The sequence below is a fragment of the Neofelis nebulosa genome, chromosome 11 (genome assembly GCF_028018385.1).
Source record: "Neofelis nebulosa isolate mNeoNeb1 chromosome 11, mNeoNeb1.pri, whole genome shotgun sequence".
Taxonomy (NCBI): Eukaryota; Metazoa; Chordata; class Mammalia; order Carnivora; family Felidae; genus Neofelis; species Neofelis nebulosa.
Window position 1 is genome coordinate 28332218 of NC_080792.1, and position 15830 is coordinate 28348047.

General features: G+C 42.6%; 2 protein-coding genes across 3 annotated transcripts in view; both read left to right on the forward strand.

Annotated features, from left to right (window-relative positions):
* Nucleotides 1–3118, forward strand: part of PSTPIP2 (proline-serine-threonine phosphatase interacting protein 2) — a 77865-nt gene extending 74747 nt beyond the window's left edge. The window contains exon 15 of the mRNA XM_058692216.1: nt 1475–3118. The gene's annotated coding sequence lies outside the window, so the exon portion shown is untranslated. The remainder of the gene's footprint in view (nt 1–1474) is intronic.
* A 9663-nt stretch (nt 3119–12781) lies between these two features.
* Nucleotides 12782–15830, forward strand: part of EPG5 (ectopic P-granules 5 autophagy tethering factor) — a 133060-nt gene continuing 130011 nt past the window's right edge. Inside the window, exon 1 of one of the 2 annotated variants that reach the window (XM_058692218.1) lies at nt 12782–12929. In XM_058692218.1, coding sequence (XP_058548201.1) covers nt 12867–12929 — 63 coding nt within the window. In that variant the 5' untranslated portion in view covers nt 12782–12866. The remainder of the gene's footprint in view (nt 12930–15830) is intronic. The other variant, XM_058692217.1, reaches the window with a different exon arrangement.

Here is a 15830-nt window from a genome sequence, read left to right on the forward strand (position 1 = left end):
ACCCTTCCTGGTTTGCTGTTACTGCCACTTAGGAAACAAAACAAGTTTTATTTCTTAATGTTTATTTATTTTTGAGAGAGAGAATGATGGGGGAGAGGCAGAGAGCGAGAGGGAGAGAATCTGAAGCAGGCTCTGTGCTGACGGCACAGAGCCCGATGTGAGGCTCAAACTCACAAACCATGAGATCACAACCTGAGCCAAAGTCGATGCTTGACTGATTGAGCCATCTAGGTGCCCCCCCAAACGGGTTTTAATGGTGCTCCACGGTGCCTTTCCTTCAGTGCTCTATAACACTGAAAAGTTCTTCAAGTGAGCACATCAAACACTGCTTGTCTTCAGTCCTCCAGAAACACCCACTTTGTGACTTGTAGCCCATTAGCTAGACGGGATGGAAGCCATGTTGTTTTGATTGGGTAGAAATGATCAGCCAGTGTGTGTTTATATTTAAACATAAGTCCTTAAATTGCTTAATAAATGTGTTTAATATCTAAGCAACTTTGCTGTGAAAGATAATGGAAATGGAAGAGCTAAAATACCTCAGCCGCTAACTGTACATAACTTTCTGACCTGCAAACAAATTGGAGTCTCTACAACTGGTCATCATTTCTTCATTTCATAAAGCTCCCTTTTTCTCATGAAAAGAGGCACGGCCCATATTAGAGGTAGAAAGGGACATGGGGAATCAGTGACTTGGGACTCCAAGGCGAAATCCGCCCTCTGGAACAACACCATGGAGGTGATGGCTGCAGGTAGGCCTCTGGCAGCTCCGAGAGTTTGAGTTTTATTTTAACCTCCTCCTTTCCCACCCTCCCTTATTTGCATAAAGCACACATTCTAGTTGCTTAATAGTAACCTTTGACCCAGCAACTCTAGTTCCTCTGAGTTCAAGAACCTGTTGCTTCAGTGCAAGATGCTAATGCCAACACACGTGAGCTCTGTCATTTCATGGGGTTCATTAGTATGTGGAAGCTCGGGGAACAGGACTCAACATACACATGTATCGTTGACGGAGTTGAAGAGAATTTTACAGAAGGAAGTCTATCTTAGTTAATAACTTAGCTGAGCAATGTATCATGACATTTAAAGTAGTTTGAGCCTTTGGAAATGAAATAGGAATGTGTAGGAATTTAAATAGGAAGGCGTAGGAATTTGTGGTTTGTTTGGCATTGTTGATGTAGCTGCTATGCTTGTTTTTATTTCTGACATGTTTAGGGACAGATTATAACTTCTGAGCATCAAAAATATAAATATGTGTATTATTTGCATAAAGCAATGCTGTTGTCATCACAGTCCATTTTTTCATCACTTTAAAACACTTATTCCTCACTGTGTGTTCTCTTTGGCCAAGCATACTTATTCTTTTTTATTTTTTTCTAAGCATACTTATTCTCATTGAATAATATGGCAAGGGGAGGAGTGAGGAGCTGATGTGAATGGTTCATTCAGATGAAATTTCTTTGTTATTTTCTTTCAGAAAACAAACCTTTTTCGGGCCAGTGCTTCTACAGCGTGGGAGGAGGCACTCAGAACAGCAGAATCCTTAGCCAAACTGTGTCAGTCGTGAAACTTCCAAGTGAAACCTTGCTGTAATTTTTTTCTGTATTTTAAATTTATTGTAGACATTTAGATCAACTTAGGCTAGTTAAGTTCTGAAATTCTTAGAAGAAGTTTACAAATTGCCCCAGACTGAAGAATCATTCTTTCCTAGGCGGTTACTAACGTTGTGAGTGAATTGTGTTATCTCCTTGGTCTCTGGATTTGGAGCCCTGACTCTTGTTGTGGGGGGGCAGAGGTGGCTGCAGAGGGGTATGAGCCATGAACCTGGAGGGGCTTCTTTGGCTCCGGGGGCAGCTTGGCTGTAGAATGTTCACAGCAGCACGTGCCCTCGGTGGTGCACCATTTCAACTCACCTTCCTTTTTGGCTGGAAGACTTGGAGGCCATCTAATTATACTTTCTCGTTTTACAGATGAGGAAATGGGGCCCAGAAGTGTGAAATCAATTTCCTTACTGATTAGGGACAGAATCCAAACTGGAGTGTAAGCTCACCTCACGTTACCATTCTGACTGATCCTTCCTCAGGCCATTGGTGCTTGTGTTGAAATTTCAGACGCCGAATGTTTTTTGCCGGCGTCTTTCCAGTTGGGAAAATAACCAGGGTTTAAATGTCAGATTTATTTTTATGGGAGTCCCTGTGTGTCCTGAACTTCTAGAGCACCATATTTAATTTAATCTAAGAAGCCGCTGATTATAAAGCATGGCCATTATTTTACACACCACTGAGCAAGTTACGTGAGGGAGTTGACATTCTCAGTGGGGGCAGAATTACTCATAAAGGGGTGAAAATTGGGACAGTTAATGGTTAAGCCCATTTAAATTTGATTTGCTAAACTGAGGCGGGGGGAAGTACATCCTAGAGTCAGTGCAATAGGGTATTTGGACTTCAATTCCTAAAGAGAATTCGAGAGCTCCAAAGCCAGTCCTCAGTCCTGGGTCTTCACAGAGAATCTTTCCCTTGCTAGCTCCTAGAACTTTTTAAAGTGTCAGTCTTACCCTTTCGCAGGTATTTGAGTCTTTCTTCTTGTTACCCACAGACAGCAGGGAGACAATGTCCCTTTTGTGTAATATCCACACGCCATGAGAAAATGGTACATTTTAGTTAATGACAAATTAAACTAGCACTGGTACTTATTCAGGATGTTGTTGGCCTTGTAACACATATTTTCTTCTCCTGCTCTATGCAGTAGCTTTCTCAGAACTGTGCACAAATTGATTGAAAAAAGATTGATTATTTCCCACCCTTTAAGGTGTTACTGAAAGTGGCAGCTTCTCCTCATGACAGGAAGCTTGCATCAATTGGATATCCTTTTGAGAAACTGAAGTTTGCAAAGGGCCATTGACTTCCCCAAATTGAGCAGGCTCAGGACATTTCCTTCAAGCTCGGAACATTCTAATTTTTAGGTATTTTATTTATTGTTCACAATTCCTCAGGGATTTCACTTTTCTCTCTTTTGGTCAGTGCAATCGCTGTAAACGTGTTTTATGAATTGAAAATACTTTTATTTTATTGCTCTGTCAGTTTGATATGAAGTAAAATAAAGGTTCCTTGGAGATTTAGGATTTATTTTGCCTTTTTGTGTCCACCACGTCCTCTCTTCCAAGCTGTTTGACCCTCGTCACATTTGCTATTGTCCGATGGCAGTGGAGCAAACTGTTAGGAGGGGAACTGCCACATCACTTCCTACTGGTCCTTCATGACAAAGTCACTTGCCTGGGGAAACATCACTCCCGCCTCCAGACTAGCTTGGATCCCACTGCTGGGTCCTTCTCCTCTCCCTTTTTTTCCTTGATAGTACGTGGTTCACTCTTGAAATTAACTGTTCAGAGTCTGTCTTCTCTCCTAGACGGTGACCTCAATGACTGCTATATCCCCAGCACCTGACACGTTGTAGTGAGTATGAAAGAATTAGCGGCTAGAAAGAGAGCATACCTCAAGAAACAACCAGGTGGGAGTGTAAAGGGAGCGAAGCCAGTCAAATAAGTATACATGTTGAATTTAGTAAATACGATCTACCCCTAAGACTGGAGGCTTCTTCATTTGAATTCCACCAGAAGCAGCCCCTGAGATAAGGCTTTGAGTGCAGGTACTTTTTCGGGGGGGGGGGATCCCAGAAAGCACCAGTATGGGAGTGGGGAGGTAAAGGGGGTGGAAGGAGGGAAGGGAGGAAGGGAGGAAGGCAAAAAAACATGTATTATCAAGACAGCACTGTGGGCACTGGAGCTGTAGTCTGGCGGGGACTAGTAGGAAACTGTGGCACACGCACCTCACAGATGGCTCACCAGTTAGGATGTTGCTGTGATAGTCATTCCCCGGCTCCCTTCAGTCACTGGTTGAGGGCCACCCCCAGGAGGCATTAAACCCCTGGCATTTCTGGCCTGCTGGAAATGCGGAAATGCCAGCAGAGTGGGATCCCGAATGCTGAGAGAGTCCTTGGGAGAGGCAGTTCCTGGCAGTTGCAAGTGGGCTGACGTTTAAGGAAATGGTAAGTACTGAAGGGAGGTGGATGGTGCCCTGACGGGGTCTGACCCCTGCATGGCTCAGATCCAGCTGTGCCCCACATGGATTTTACTCCAGCTCGCCATCACTTCTTCAAGTTCCAGTTTGCAACACACACACACACACACACACACACACACACACACACACACGCATGCACACCCTAGGCCGTTTAGTAGGACAAGCTATGGTCCCTTGCTACAGATGGTCCTGAGTCTCTAACTGATATCCATCATCTCCTTCCTCTAGCAGCGTGTTAGGGAGTGAATTGTATTCTGCCCACAGCCCCCTCCAAATTTATATGTTGAAGTCTCAACCCTTAGTACCTCAGAATGTGACTGTGTTTGGAGATAGGGCCTTTAACGAGGGGATTAAGTTGAAATGAGATCCCTGGGGTGGGGCACTAATCCAGTCTGGTGCCTTTCTAAGAAGAGAGAGACACCACGGGTGAGTGGGCCCAAAGGATGACCTTGTGAAAAACAAGAGGACAGCCACCTGCAAGCTGAGGAGAGAGACCTCAGAGGAAACCAACCCTGCCAGCACCTTCATCTTGGACTGCCAGCTTCCAGAACTGCCAGAAAATTAATTTCTATTGTTTAAGCCACCCAGTCTCTGGTATTTTGATATGGCAGCCCTAGCAAATTAATACCACACATTCTAGATTCCCTTCACACTTGGCAAGTCTACTGCTTGTCTAGGTTGCTCAACTGGGTTGGGTAATCCAGATCGTCATCCCTAAGGGTCTTAGCCCCTGGTTGTCAGGCTCTTATCAGACCCTGTTTGCTGAAATTACTGTGTTTATCACAGGCAGGGCAATACCCAGAGGCACCCCAGTGAACCTCCTGAGTTCCAGATACATTCCCCCCCACCCTACTTTCCTCATGATGATCACCAGTTCCTACTGGGACAGTTACTCCCTTCTTGTCTTGCTGGTTTACTGGCATGACTAGGCATCAGCCACCATTTAGTGGAACCCTTTCTATGTCCCCCGGTTAATGCATCTCCTGGCAACCACATAGAGCTAGGTGCTCTAGTCCAGCAGAGCCTAAAGTTAAACACATGGGAAGCACCAATTTCCCAAGTGGGTCAGTGCGACCTACCCACTCTTACCTCTTCACTACCAGGCCTGTTTTCCACCCAGTGGAGTCAACATATATTACCATATTGCAGCCGTATAAGCACCATATATGACCTCATCTTTAAGACCAGCACCCCAACCCTGCAAGGTATTCTCAAGCTGCCACACTTTATAAGACCATTCCAACATTCTATCAGGACAGTAGTTTCTTTTTTTTTTTTTTTTTTTTTTCAACATTTTTTTATTTATTTTTTTGGGACAGAGAGAGACAGAGCATGAACGGGGGAGGGGCAGAGAGAGAGGGAGACACAGAATCGGAAACAGGCTCCAGGCTCCGAGCCATCAGCCCAGAGCCTGACGCGGGGCTCGAACTCACGGACCGCGAGATCGTGACCTGGCTGAAGTCGGACGCTTAACCGACTGCGCCACCCAGGCGCCCCAGGACAGTAGTTTCGAGGTGATGTGGTATATAGTAGACAAAGTGGAGCCCATGGCCATTTGCCCATTGTTGTACCAACTATACTGTAAAGTGAAGCTCTTGTTATAAGATATGCATTCTCAGTTGGGGCAGAATTTCTCATAAAGGGGCAAAAATCAGTTCTTGTTGGGCAAAACAACTCTTACTCTTCTTATGTTTAAAGCACAGACACACATATGGCACATATACAGAGATGCAGTATATCTATGGTATTAGAATTTCATGAGCATGGCAATTAAGGAAAAAATGTCTTAAAAGGCTCCATAGGGTAATGAAAAATACCAGTCTAAGGTAATGTTACGTGGAATTTCATAATGATACATGAGACACTCTTTCAGCCTTTGGATAGTGGTGTTGGCCAAGGCACTCCCAGTAGAAAAGAATAATGTATTCTTGGAATCAATCCCAGTAGAGGTGAATCTCTGCTTCTTCTATAGTAGAAGAAGCTTAATGAATCACTTCTCGCCAAGTGGCTGGTTGGTCTCCTTGGGGGATGATAACATATTAAGGGCTCACCTTCAGCTTCAGGGGCTAATTGATCAGACATTTAGCAATAGCCACGAGGGCAGGCCTGGTGAGTGGCGGGGGGGTGCTGTAGAGTCTTCATCCCTGCTTCCATGGCTACTCTGTTGAGGAGTCCACTGAGGAAGCACTGGGGTGGTCAAGGACAGAGACCGCTGGATGCCACTGGATGAGTCATCCTTGCCACTTGGTTGCTCTGTACCTCCTTTGATGAGTTGTTTCTTGTGGGCACTGGTGTAAGACACAAAGATTTCACACTTCGTTGCCCATTCTTTTGTTTTCGGTCTTCTGATCCTATTCCTTGGTCAATCGGTCAAGTCATGTGCCATTGCCCAGCCGTTACCTTGGTCTTCTCTTCTTCACATCAGGCTGATGACCAGCTGTGTTACTTGATGCACTTCCCACTGGGAGCACTTCTCTTCATCCTAGGTGGTGCTGTAGCATAGCAGCCCACATATAGATGAACAACAATTAACATAGAGAGATGATTTATTCTTGAACCAGGCATGAGTTTTTTTGCTCTTCTTCACCCACTGGGTTGAAGGAAGCCTCCTCTGAGGCCATGGGTATGAGCTGCAAGGAGAGGCATAGGTGAAGCAGAGGAAGTTGGGGGAGGTGTCTGCATTGCCTGTTTGAGTAGTGGCCTTCTGGATTTGCCCCCACCTATTCCAGAATGTACCACATGTTCCACAGTGCACCCCACATGTTCCAGAATGCCCCCTGTACCTGACTCAGGGGATCTAACTCAGGATAAAATGGTAATAACATTCATGTTTATGTTTCCTTTATAACTTTGACAAAATGCATCTCTGTCAATGTTACCATGGAGGCTTTCTGGCTTTCTTAGTCCCTAGTGATCTGAGCTTGTAATCTTCTTTGGTACACCAACAGCAGTTGACGACCAACCCACTCTATGGTCCTTATAACTAAATTTGGCCCATATCTCTCAAATGTCAGGAATGTTCTATAAGACTGTCCTACTGAGTCCTGCCCTAAGTCACCACAGATGAGGCCTCCAATCATTGTGATGCTTCAGCTTGGAGGTTACCGATTGTTCTATTTCTGTAAGCAGTGAGATCCTTGTTACCATATGGCTGGGAAGCAGTCTAATTCCAGAGTCCCATCCTGACATCTGAGTACCATTTCTGATACTGTCTTAGTCTAGGCTCCTCAAGGGGGCTTGGAGACCAGGACTTGAGATCCAGCAGTTCATTTAAGAGGTGTGTCCAGAGAACACTAGTAGTGAAATGGGAACTGAAAAAGGGGAGAGAAAGAAATGAATAAATACAAGGTTATCAAGGAAGTTGATAAGAAAGTTACTTATCACTGTGGGCAACTGGAGCTGAATCTTATGGGGAACTCTGGGCAGAGGCGCAGAACACAGATCAGATCGCAGTATTAATCCACCCCAGATGTGAGAGAGCTGAGCATTCGCATTTGCTAAAGCTGCTGTAATAGGGCACCGCACACTGGCTGGCTTAAACAACAGAACTGTATTGTCTCACAGTTGTGGAGGGGAGAAGTCCAAAATCAAGGTGTTGGCAGAGTTGACTCCTTCTAAAGGCTGTGTAGGAAGGAGCTGTTCTAGGCCTCTCTCCTTGCTCAGTAGATGGTCGTCTTACCTCTATGCATGTTTGTGTGTCCATTTTCCACCTTTGTATAAGGACACTTGTCTTATTGGATTAGGACCCACCCTCATGACCTCATTTTAACTTGATTACTGAAAGATCCTATCTCCAAATAAAGGCACGTTCCAAATAAGGTCATGTTCAAGTATGGGGGGGGGGTGGTGGAGGGGAGGGGGGCTTAAGGCTCCAAAATATAAATTTTGAGGGATACAATTCACCCCATAATTGTATTTATATACCAACTCCCACCTGTCACTGGTTGAGGGCTGCTTTCAGTTTAGGGGGATGCAGTATTTCCATGGCACCTTCAGCCTGTCATACATGTGGCCAAAGGGAGCTCTGAGACAAAGATGTGATAATTAGAGCTTGGGTTTTTGTGTACTCAGAAATGAGAAATGCCAGGGAGATATGAGGGGGACACCAGCAATATCCGGTACTTTGTGGGTACAAATAACTAATCATTTCCATGATTCATTTAACATTTTTTTTAAGTGGGGAAGATTATGAGAGGGGAAATAGTAGAAAAAAGATAAGTTTTATATGTTTTGCTTCCTGTGGGAGAAAAAGTCTGTCAATAGAGGAGACTCCACCTATATAAGCCTTCAAAAAAAAAAAAAAATGTAGGCTGGCTATTTTTGGTACTCGCACTGCCAGCTAATTGTCTCAAGAAGCTGAAAAAATTTAGAAGTAACTTGAGTTCTGTGTGATTTTTAAAAAATATGTTTAGTAATCACGAATGATGAAATCATTAATGCTTCCTACAGAGTGAGGAAGTAATTAACTGTAGAAGACGGCCTTCTCGGAAATCATGTCACGGGAGGTTTTGTCAGTGGGGTAATGCCGGCAGATGGCGACAGAGACTCTGGAATCTACTTTTGTAGGGGAGTTTAAGAAAGGCTTACCCAGGGCTCATTCCTGAGTTCAGCAGCATTCATCGAACCCCTGTTACGGCAAATACTGTTCCAGACGCTGGCTGAATTAGGAATCATGCTCCTATTAAGTTTTGGAATACTATGTGAGTTATACTCCTTTTATGAATGCCTGGTAACTGTTTCAAATTGGGATTTTTCTCACGAGATAGAAGACTATTTTAAATTCTTAAAGCTGCAATGAAAATTAATATAACCCATTGGAAGGAAATTTGGCAAATACTTATTAAAATTAAAAATGAGAATGTCTCAGGGCACCTGGGTGGCTCAGTCAGTTAAGCATCTGACTCTTGGTTTCAGCTCAGCTCATGATCTCACGGTTTGTGAGTTCAAGCCCCACATCAGGCTCTATGCTATCAGTGTGGAGCCTGCTTGGGATTCTCTCTCTCTTTCTCTCTCTCTCTCTCCCTCTTGATCTGCCCCTTCCCTAGTCATGTGCTCTTTCTCTCTCTCAAAATAAATAGAACTTAAAAAATTTAAAAAAATGAGAATGTGTTTTTCATCAGCAATTTTGCAGCTAGGCATCTATCTTATAGAAGTATTCATGCACAAAAATATACAAGTATGGTCATTTGTAATTATTTTTTAAAGATTTTATTTTTTTTTAAGTAATCGCTTCACTCAGTGGGGAACTTGAACTTACAACCCCCAGGATCAAGAGTCCAACTGAGCCAGATGGGCACCCCTAAGTATTGTTTTTAATAGTGAAGAATTGTAAACAATTAATGGATCCCACAAGTCTGTTTAAATAAAGTTATTTATTTAATATAAAGGGAATGTTAAATTAATTAAGAGAAAAATGAAATAGAGCTATTGGACGCTCAGTCAGTTGAGCGTCCGACTCTTGATTTCGGCTCAGGTCATGATCCCAGGGTTGTGGGATCAAGCCCCATGTTGGGTTCCGTGCTGAGCGTGGAGCCTGCTTAAGATACTCTCTCTCTCTCTCTCTCTCTCTCTCTCTCTCTCTCCCTCTGCCCCTCTCCCCCACTCGTATGCTCTCTCTCACTCGAAAAAATAAAAAAGAGAAATAGAGCTATCTTCTTTATAAACACATATCTCCAAGATTTACGAATTAAAAGGTCACAGGAAATATACACATAGACACTGAGTATTTAAGAATGGGGTATTTGTGCATAGGTAGAAAGTCTGAAAGAATGCATAGTGAACTGTTAGTAATTATTGACTCTAGGGAGACAGGTTAACTTTCTATTACATGTTCTTCTATGTTGTACTTCTATGTTTGTGAAAAATTTTAAGAATAGTATAATTTAAAACTATTATATAGAAACCTTGAAGGAAGAAAAAAATATAAAATCAATGCCCATGTCAATGCTGTGACTATTCTGAATAACTCAGTATCTTTAAATAAAATATTTCTGATATTCATCTTGGCCCCAGTGTATAAGTATAGAGTATTGCAAATACAGAGAGAGTAAACCTGGCTACCTATCTTAAAAGTCTGTTTATGCTGCACAATTGCATGGGTTCAAATCCCAGCTCTCCCGTATCCTAGCTGTGGGACTCTAGACAAATCATTTAACTTCTCTGGGCCTTAGTCTCTGTCTATAAAATGAGAACAATAAAATTTTGTAGGGTTGCATGAGAATCAAATGGGTTACATGAAGAGTCCTCAGAACAGTTCCTGGCTTATAGTAAGTGCTCAGGAAATGGAGATTATTACTGCTGAAGGATCGGTAATAGCAAACCCTTCTCTGCTCAGTTAGGCCAGTGATTGTGCTCGCTGTAAATATTTTAGGGTTTCTGCAGATAGAATTTATATATAGAAAATACATTTGTCATTGTTTTGTAGGTTTTTTTGTTTTTGTTTTTAAAGTTTGTTTTTGAGAGAGAGAGAGCGCACATGAGTGCACAGGTAGAGAGGGAGAGAGAGAGAATCCCAGGTAGGCTCTGTGCGAGCCTGACGCCAGGTTCCATCTCATGAACCAGAGATCATGACCTGAGCCCAAATCAAGAGTTCACACTTAACCTATTGAGCCACCCAGGTGCCCCCATTATTTTTTTGTTTGAAATGAATCTTTTAAACTAATTCTTTTAAAATTAATGTTCAATTTATTTGTCATATACATTTTAAAATTTAATTTTTTAAAAAGTTTTTTATTTATTTTTGAGAGAGAGAGAGTGACAGAGCATGAGTGGGGGGGAGGGCAGAGAGAGAGGGAGACACAGAATCCGAAGCAGGCTCCAGGCTCTGAGCTGTCTGCACAGAGCCCGGTGCAGAGCTCCAACTCACAGACTTGGAGATCGTGACCTAAGCCGAAGTTGGACACTTACCTGATCCACCCAGTCGCCCCTCTTTCTCTCTCTCTCTTTTTAATTTAGTTTTCTTAAGTCTTTATGAATCTCAACATTCTATTTATAAATCTAATAAATTTTAATAATCACTTTCAAGGGGGAACTTTAACATTTGGTCAACTCAAATTCAATAGACCAAATTTTGTCAAAGAATCAGTCTCATTTGTGATTTAAATTCCTTCAGACATTGTAAACTACAGTATTAAATTTAATATAGATTAATTTCTTCTATTGCCTGAACTGACCAACAAACCAACTACTTATGGTACTAAGGTATAACAAATTCAGTTTATAAATGTAACATATGCCCCCTTTTCCCCATAGGCTGTGATACATTTATTGCAGTTTATCAATACGTCAGGTGTGCTTCCCAAATAAGTTGTAAATCACTGGAAGTGAAGGTAGGGTCAGTTCCATTTTGCTAAGTAGTGACTAACACACAGAGAACTTTGAAGTCCAAAAAGGATTTGAATTGGTGGAAACCAGAAAGGGTATTCCAGACCTGGAGAAATACCAGCAAAAGTAATTGGTAGTAATGGTGGTATAAAGATTTTGCTCATATTTTCCAAGTCTCACCTATTATAAATAAATACACACACACACACACACACACACACACACCAGGGTATACAAAGTGCATGGGCATTCTGAGTAGCTTGATAACTTTTTTTGTTATTGTTGAGGATTTGAGATCAAAAGATATGAAACTGTACTTTATATGATCAAATAGCTCACAAACAAGTGACTGTGCAGTGGCCATCTTTGGAGTGCTTTTCATTTCTCACATCATATTTCAGGATTTTTCATTCTAGGATATGCTACCAGTGGGTGAATAGACTTATTTTCCTCCCGTACAAGCCATCTCAACTGTTTTACCCCACCACCAGACAAAACAACTCACATTCATTTGTTCCATTCATCAAATATTTATTGAGCGTCTACTATATGCTGATCAGTGTGGTAGAGGCCCTTGGGATACTACAGGGAACAAAACAAAGAACTCTGCCCTTTAGGATCTTACATTCTAGAGGAGCTGACAGGCATAAACATGAAAGCAAACTTTATAGTAGTTTAAGAGGCACTAAATGCTTTGGAAAAAAGAAATGGAACAGCTGGGGAAGGGAGATGGGGCCAAGCTATTAACATCTGGAATTTAAAAATGAAGCAAGGTACACATAAGGTACATACATTCTATACTAAGAATACTTTTATGGGTCTTATTTCTTCTTTGCCCTTTTTGGATCAGGTGTCCATTTCCTGCCTGGCAATTTGTTTAGTAATACCATTTACTAACATGTCTGTCGCTCTACCAGGTACCTTTCACGATTAGCCCATTTAACCTTCATCAAACATCATCATTCTCCTTTATAAAAGAGGAAACTGAGGTGCATATCTTAAGGGACATCAAGAGCGCCAAGCAGAGACAGAGGCTAACTGACTTAAATACAGGTCAAAACAAGATTGACAAACATCCCTCCCCGAACTCCTTAAAGCCATTGGGCCTGAGGTGTGCGCGGCCAAAATGAGTGTGGGCCAGGGAGACAGACGCGACTTGCCACCGGCCAGGGCCCAGGAGCTACACAACCCTCTGGAAGCCGCGGGCGGGTTGGACCTGGAGGCCCCGCACGCCGGGCCAGGGTGGAGCCTGGACGGAAGGGGGCGGATCTACCATCTTTCAGTGAAAAAAGCCTCCTGGGGTGGTTTGTCCTATGTTGCGGCCCGTAGCGTCCCTGAGGTGCCGCCCCTTCTCCGGGAGTGGTGGATGTCTGATCACGTGATAAGTCCAGAGGCCGGAACTGGGCAGGTTGTGGGACGCGCAGGGTTTTGATAAAAACAAACGGCGACGGCGCCGCCGCAGGGTCTATGGCCGAGGCGGTAAGGCCCCAGCGCCGGGCCAAGGCCAAGGCCAGCCGGACAAAAATCAAGGTGAGGATCGCCCCCGCTAGCCTTCCAACACCCTGGCGGATGCTCCCTGCCTGTCCCCTTTTTCCTCTCTTGGGCCTCTCTATCCAGGACTACCCATCCCCTGAGCCCTCCGCAGCCACTGCCCGCACCTCCCAATATTTGATCCCCTTACCCACTGACACTGGCCCTGTTCAGTTATTCCATTTCCACGTTCCCCTGCCGGATTTTGTCAGGAGCCCGTATTTTCCTTTTCCTCCTCTGACCTCTGTGGGCTCTTTTCTGCTTCCTTCTTGACTTTTTCTCACCTAGGTCTGGATTCCTGCCATGTAGCAGCTTTAAAGTTTCCAGCCTCATCTTTTGACTCTGTCTCTTTTCTCCTTTAAACCTAGGAACATTTTCAATCCTCTTATGCACAAAGAGGGAAGGGACCGTTCTTCCACGCGTAGCATGTACTCTCTGGTAGAGCTTTATGGATAGCGACAGATAGAAAGTAGATTATAGTGATGGACCTCTTCACTTTTGAAATTCAAGGTGATCGTGGTGCTGCTGCTGTTTATTTCTCATTATCCTGGTCATTTATGATGGGGAATGAATGTCCAGAAATGAAACCAGGGCAGGGCTCACACAGTAGAGATAGATTTGAATTTTCTGGGTTTCTTCTGTTGGTGTGTTTTGTATTCGATGCAGCTTGGGTTTTAATTTTACTCCTGTATATTTTCTGAAATGACATTTATTTTACAGTGAACAGATTAAATGCTGGCCCTGGATGGCTGGACCTAGATTATTCTGGCTTACCTAGAACTGAATTTACATTAAGGAAATAATGATGATGGTATTACAATTACTGGGAATTTCCTTTTCTACAAGGGGGTGATGTGCAGAGCAGGCATAACTTAAAAAAGGTATCAAAATCTGATTTTCTCATGGGAACAAAATTTTGACAAGAGACAGGTGTTCACCGGTACAGTATCTAATAATCCATAAATGCTTTATGTGGCTGTCTTTCATTATGATACATTAAAAAAAGGCTGTAATGGAGTTGTGCACATCAGTATACCCAGGCCTGTGAGGAGTTACTCTTTGGGGCGAAAGCCATCTTGCTATCTAATTTAAGAAGCATATTTAAGAGGAATAATTTTGCATTGTATTGGGCTGGTAAAGAACTAGCTAGACAGAGGAGGAAGAAAAAAGCCCTTGGTCAACCATGCATAAGGTCCCTCAACCTAGAATGTGGTTGTGCATAACATGTAAACATCAGTCATGTAGAGAACAGAATCTTAAATCTTAATCTGTAGGGTTTTTTTTTTTTTTCAAATGAATGATGAAGTGACAAGTGATAAGTTCAAAGTCATGCAGTTTGACAACTCAAGTTAAAGCCAAATATCGCAATCCAGTAGCTTAATAAATTCATATATCTATATGTCTCTGTCTATAGATAGAATGTTATAAGTACTTAAAAACTTAAGAGGATGCTCTGTGAAGTTATTTTGTTTGCAAGAGAGTTTCTAAAATAAACTAAAAACCTTAAGCTTTTAATCCGTCGTGAAAAACCAACTGCTTATTTTATTGACATATATTAGGCAATTTTCCTATACAAACCCATGTTAATTTATTTGAAGAGACCTTCATTCTAGAGGTATTTGGTCAAACTAGAAATCTGGGCCACATACCTTTTCTCACTCTCCAAGTCTCATCAGTCACTAAGTCTTGCCAGTTGTTGTTCCTAAATATTCTCTTAATTCTGCTCATTTCTCTCCATCCCACCACTACTATCCTCCAAGGAAGAATTCTTGGATTTCTGCTAAAGGGGCCTTTCCAAGTTCATTCTTGCTGCCCATTCTCTAAACTAAAGCCAATTGATAGTTTTAAAAACAAAACCAAAACTGATACCTCTCCTCCTTAAAACCTTTCAAATGTTCCCCATTGCCCAGAGGCTAGAGTCTGGAGTCCTTCCATGGTCTCAGGGCCCTAAATGATCTGGCTTCTATCTTTCTCTGCAGCCTCAGGTTTACCACTGTTATCTCTTTTGGTTCTCAACTCTGTCTGCTTCAGGACCTTTGCACATGCTGTTTCCTCTGCCCTGACACCTCTTCCTGCCCCCCTTACCCTAGCTAGCTACTGCTCAGTCATGAGATCTCTAGTGAAACAGTGCTTCCTTAGAGCTTTCCCTTATCACCCTCACATTACTCCTTCCTGCAGTGGCACACTGCATCCCTTTTGTCACTCGCCTCACTCGTAGTTATTTTGTCAACAACTCTTCTCCCTTCTCAATGAGGGAAGGCCTTGTCTTGTTCCTAGTATCCTTCACAGCTCTCTGTGCACTTGGTCATGTTTGTTGAATAAAGGAATAGATGCTGGTATTGAAGAATATTTCTAAGCTTTGTCACTTAGAAGAATTTAGTAAATTTCCTCTGAGTAGCATGAAAAAAACAAATGGAAAAAGTCCATAACACCAGTAAGGCCCTCATATTTGTCATTGAAAAAAATTATTCTCTTAGAGTAAATAGATTCATTTTTAGTGCTGGCTGTACTTGGGCCATAATTATAAAGTTCTACATTAATGAAATCTTTATTATCTGTAATACAATTTGTAAATATAACTATTTACAGAGCCATAAAGCAGTTCCAAGGCTCAGTTCAGGAAGTGAGTAGTGTCATGTGTTGTTGCCTTTAGACAGTTTGGGTGGCTTGTGGATTTTTTACTCGGCAGCTGACCTGCATTCCTCAATGTTAATCATCTGGTAGATGACCTCATGTTGTTAGGTTGTGGTTATCACCTCATTCCCAAGAGAGCATCTTAATAACTTTTTCATCTTTTAGTACCATTTTCTACTAGAATATCCCCACCTCAGAGGACCCTGACTTTGGTGATCTTGGTATATTAGAGGTTAAGTACAGTAGGTTTTTAGATTTGGACTTATT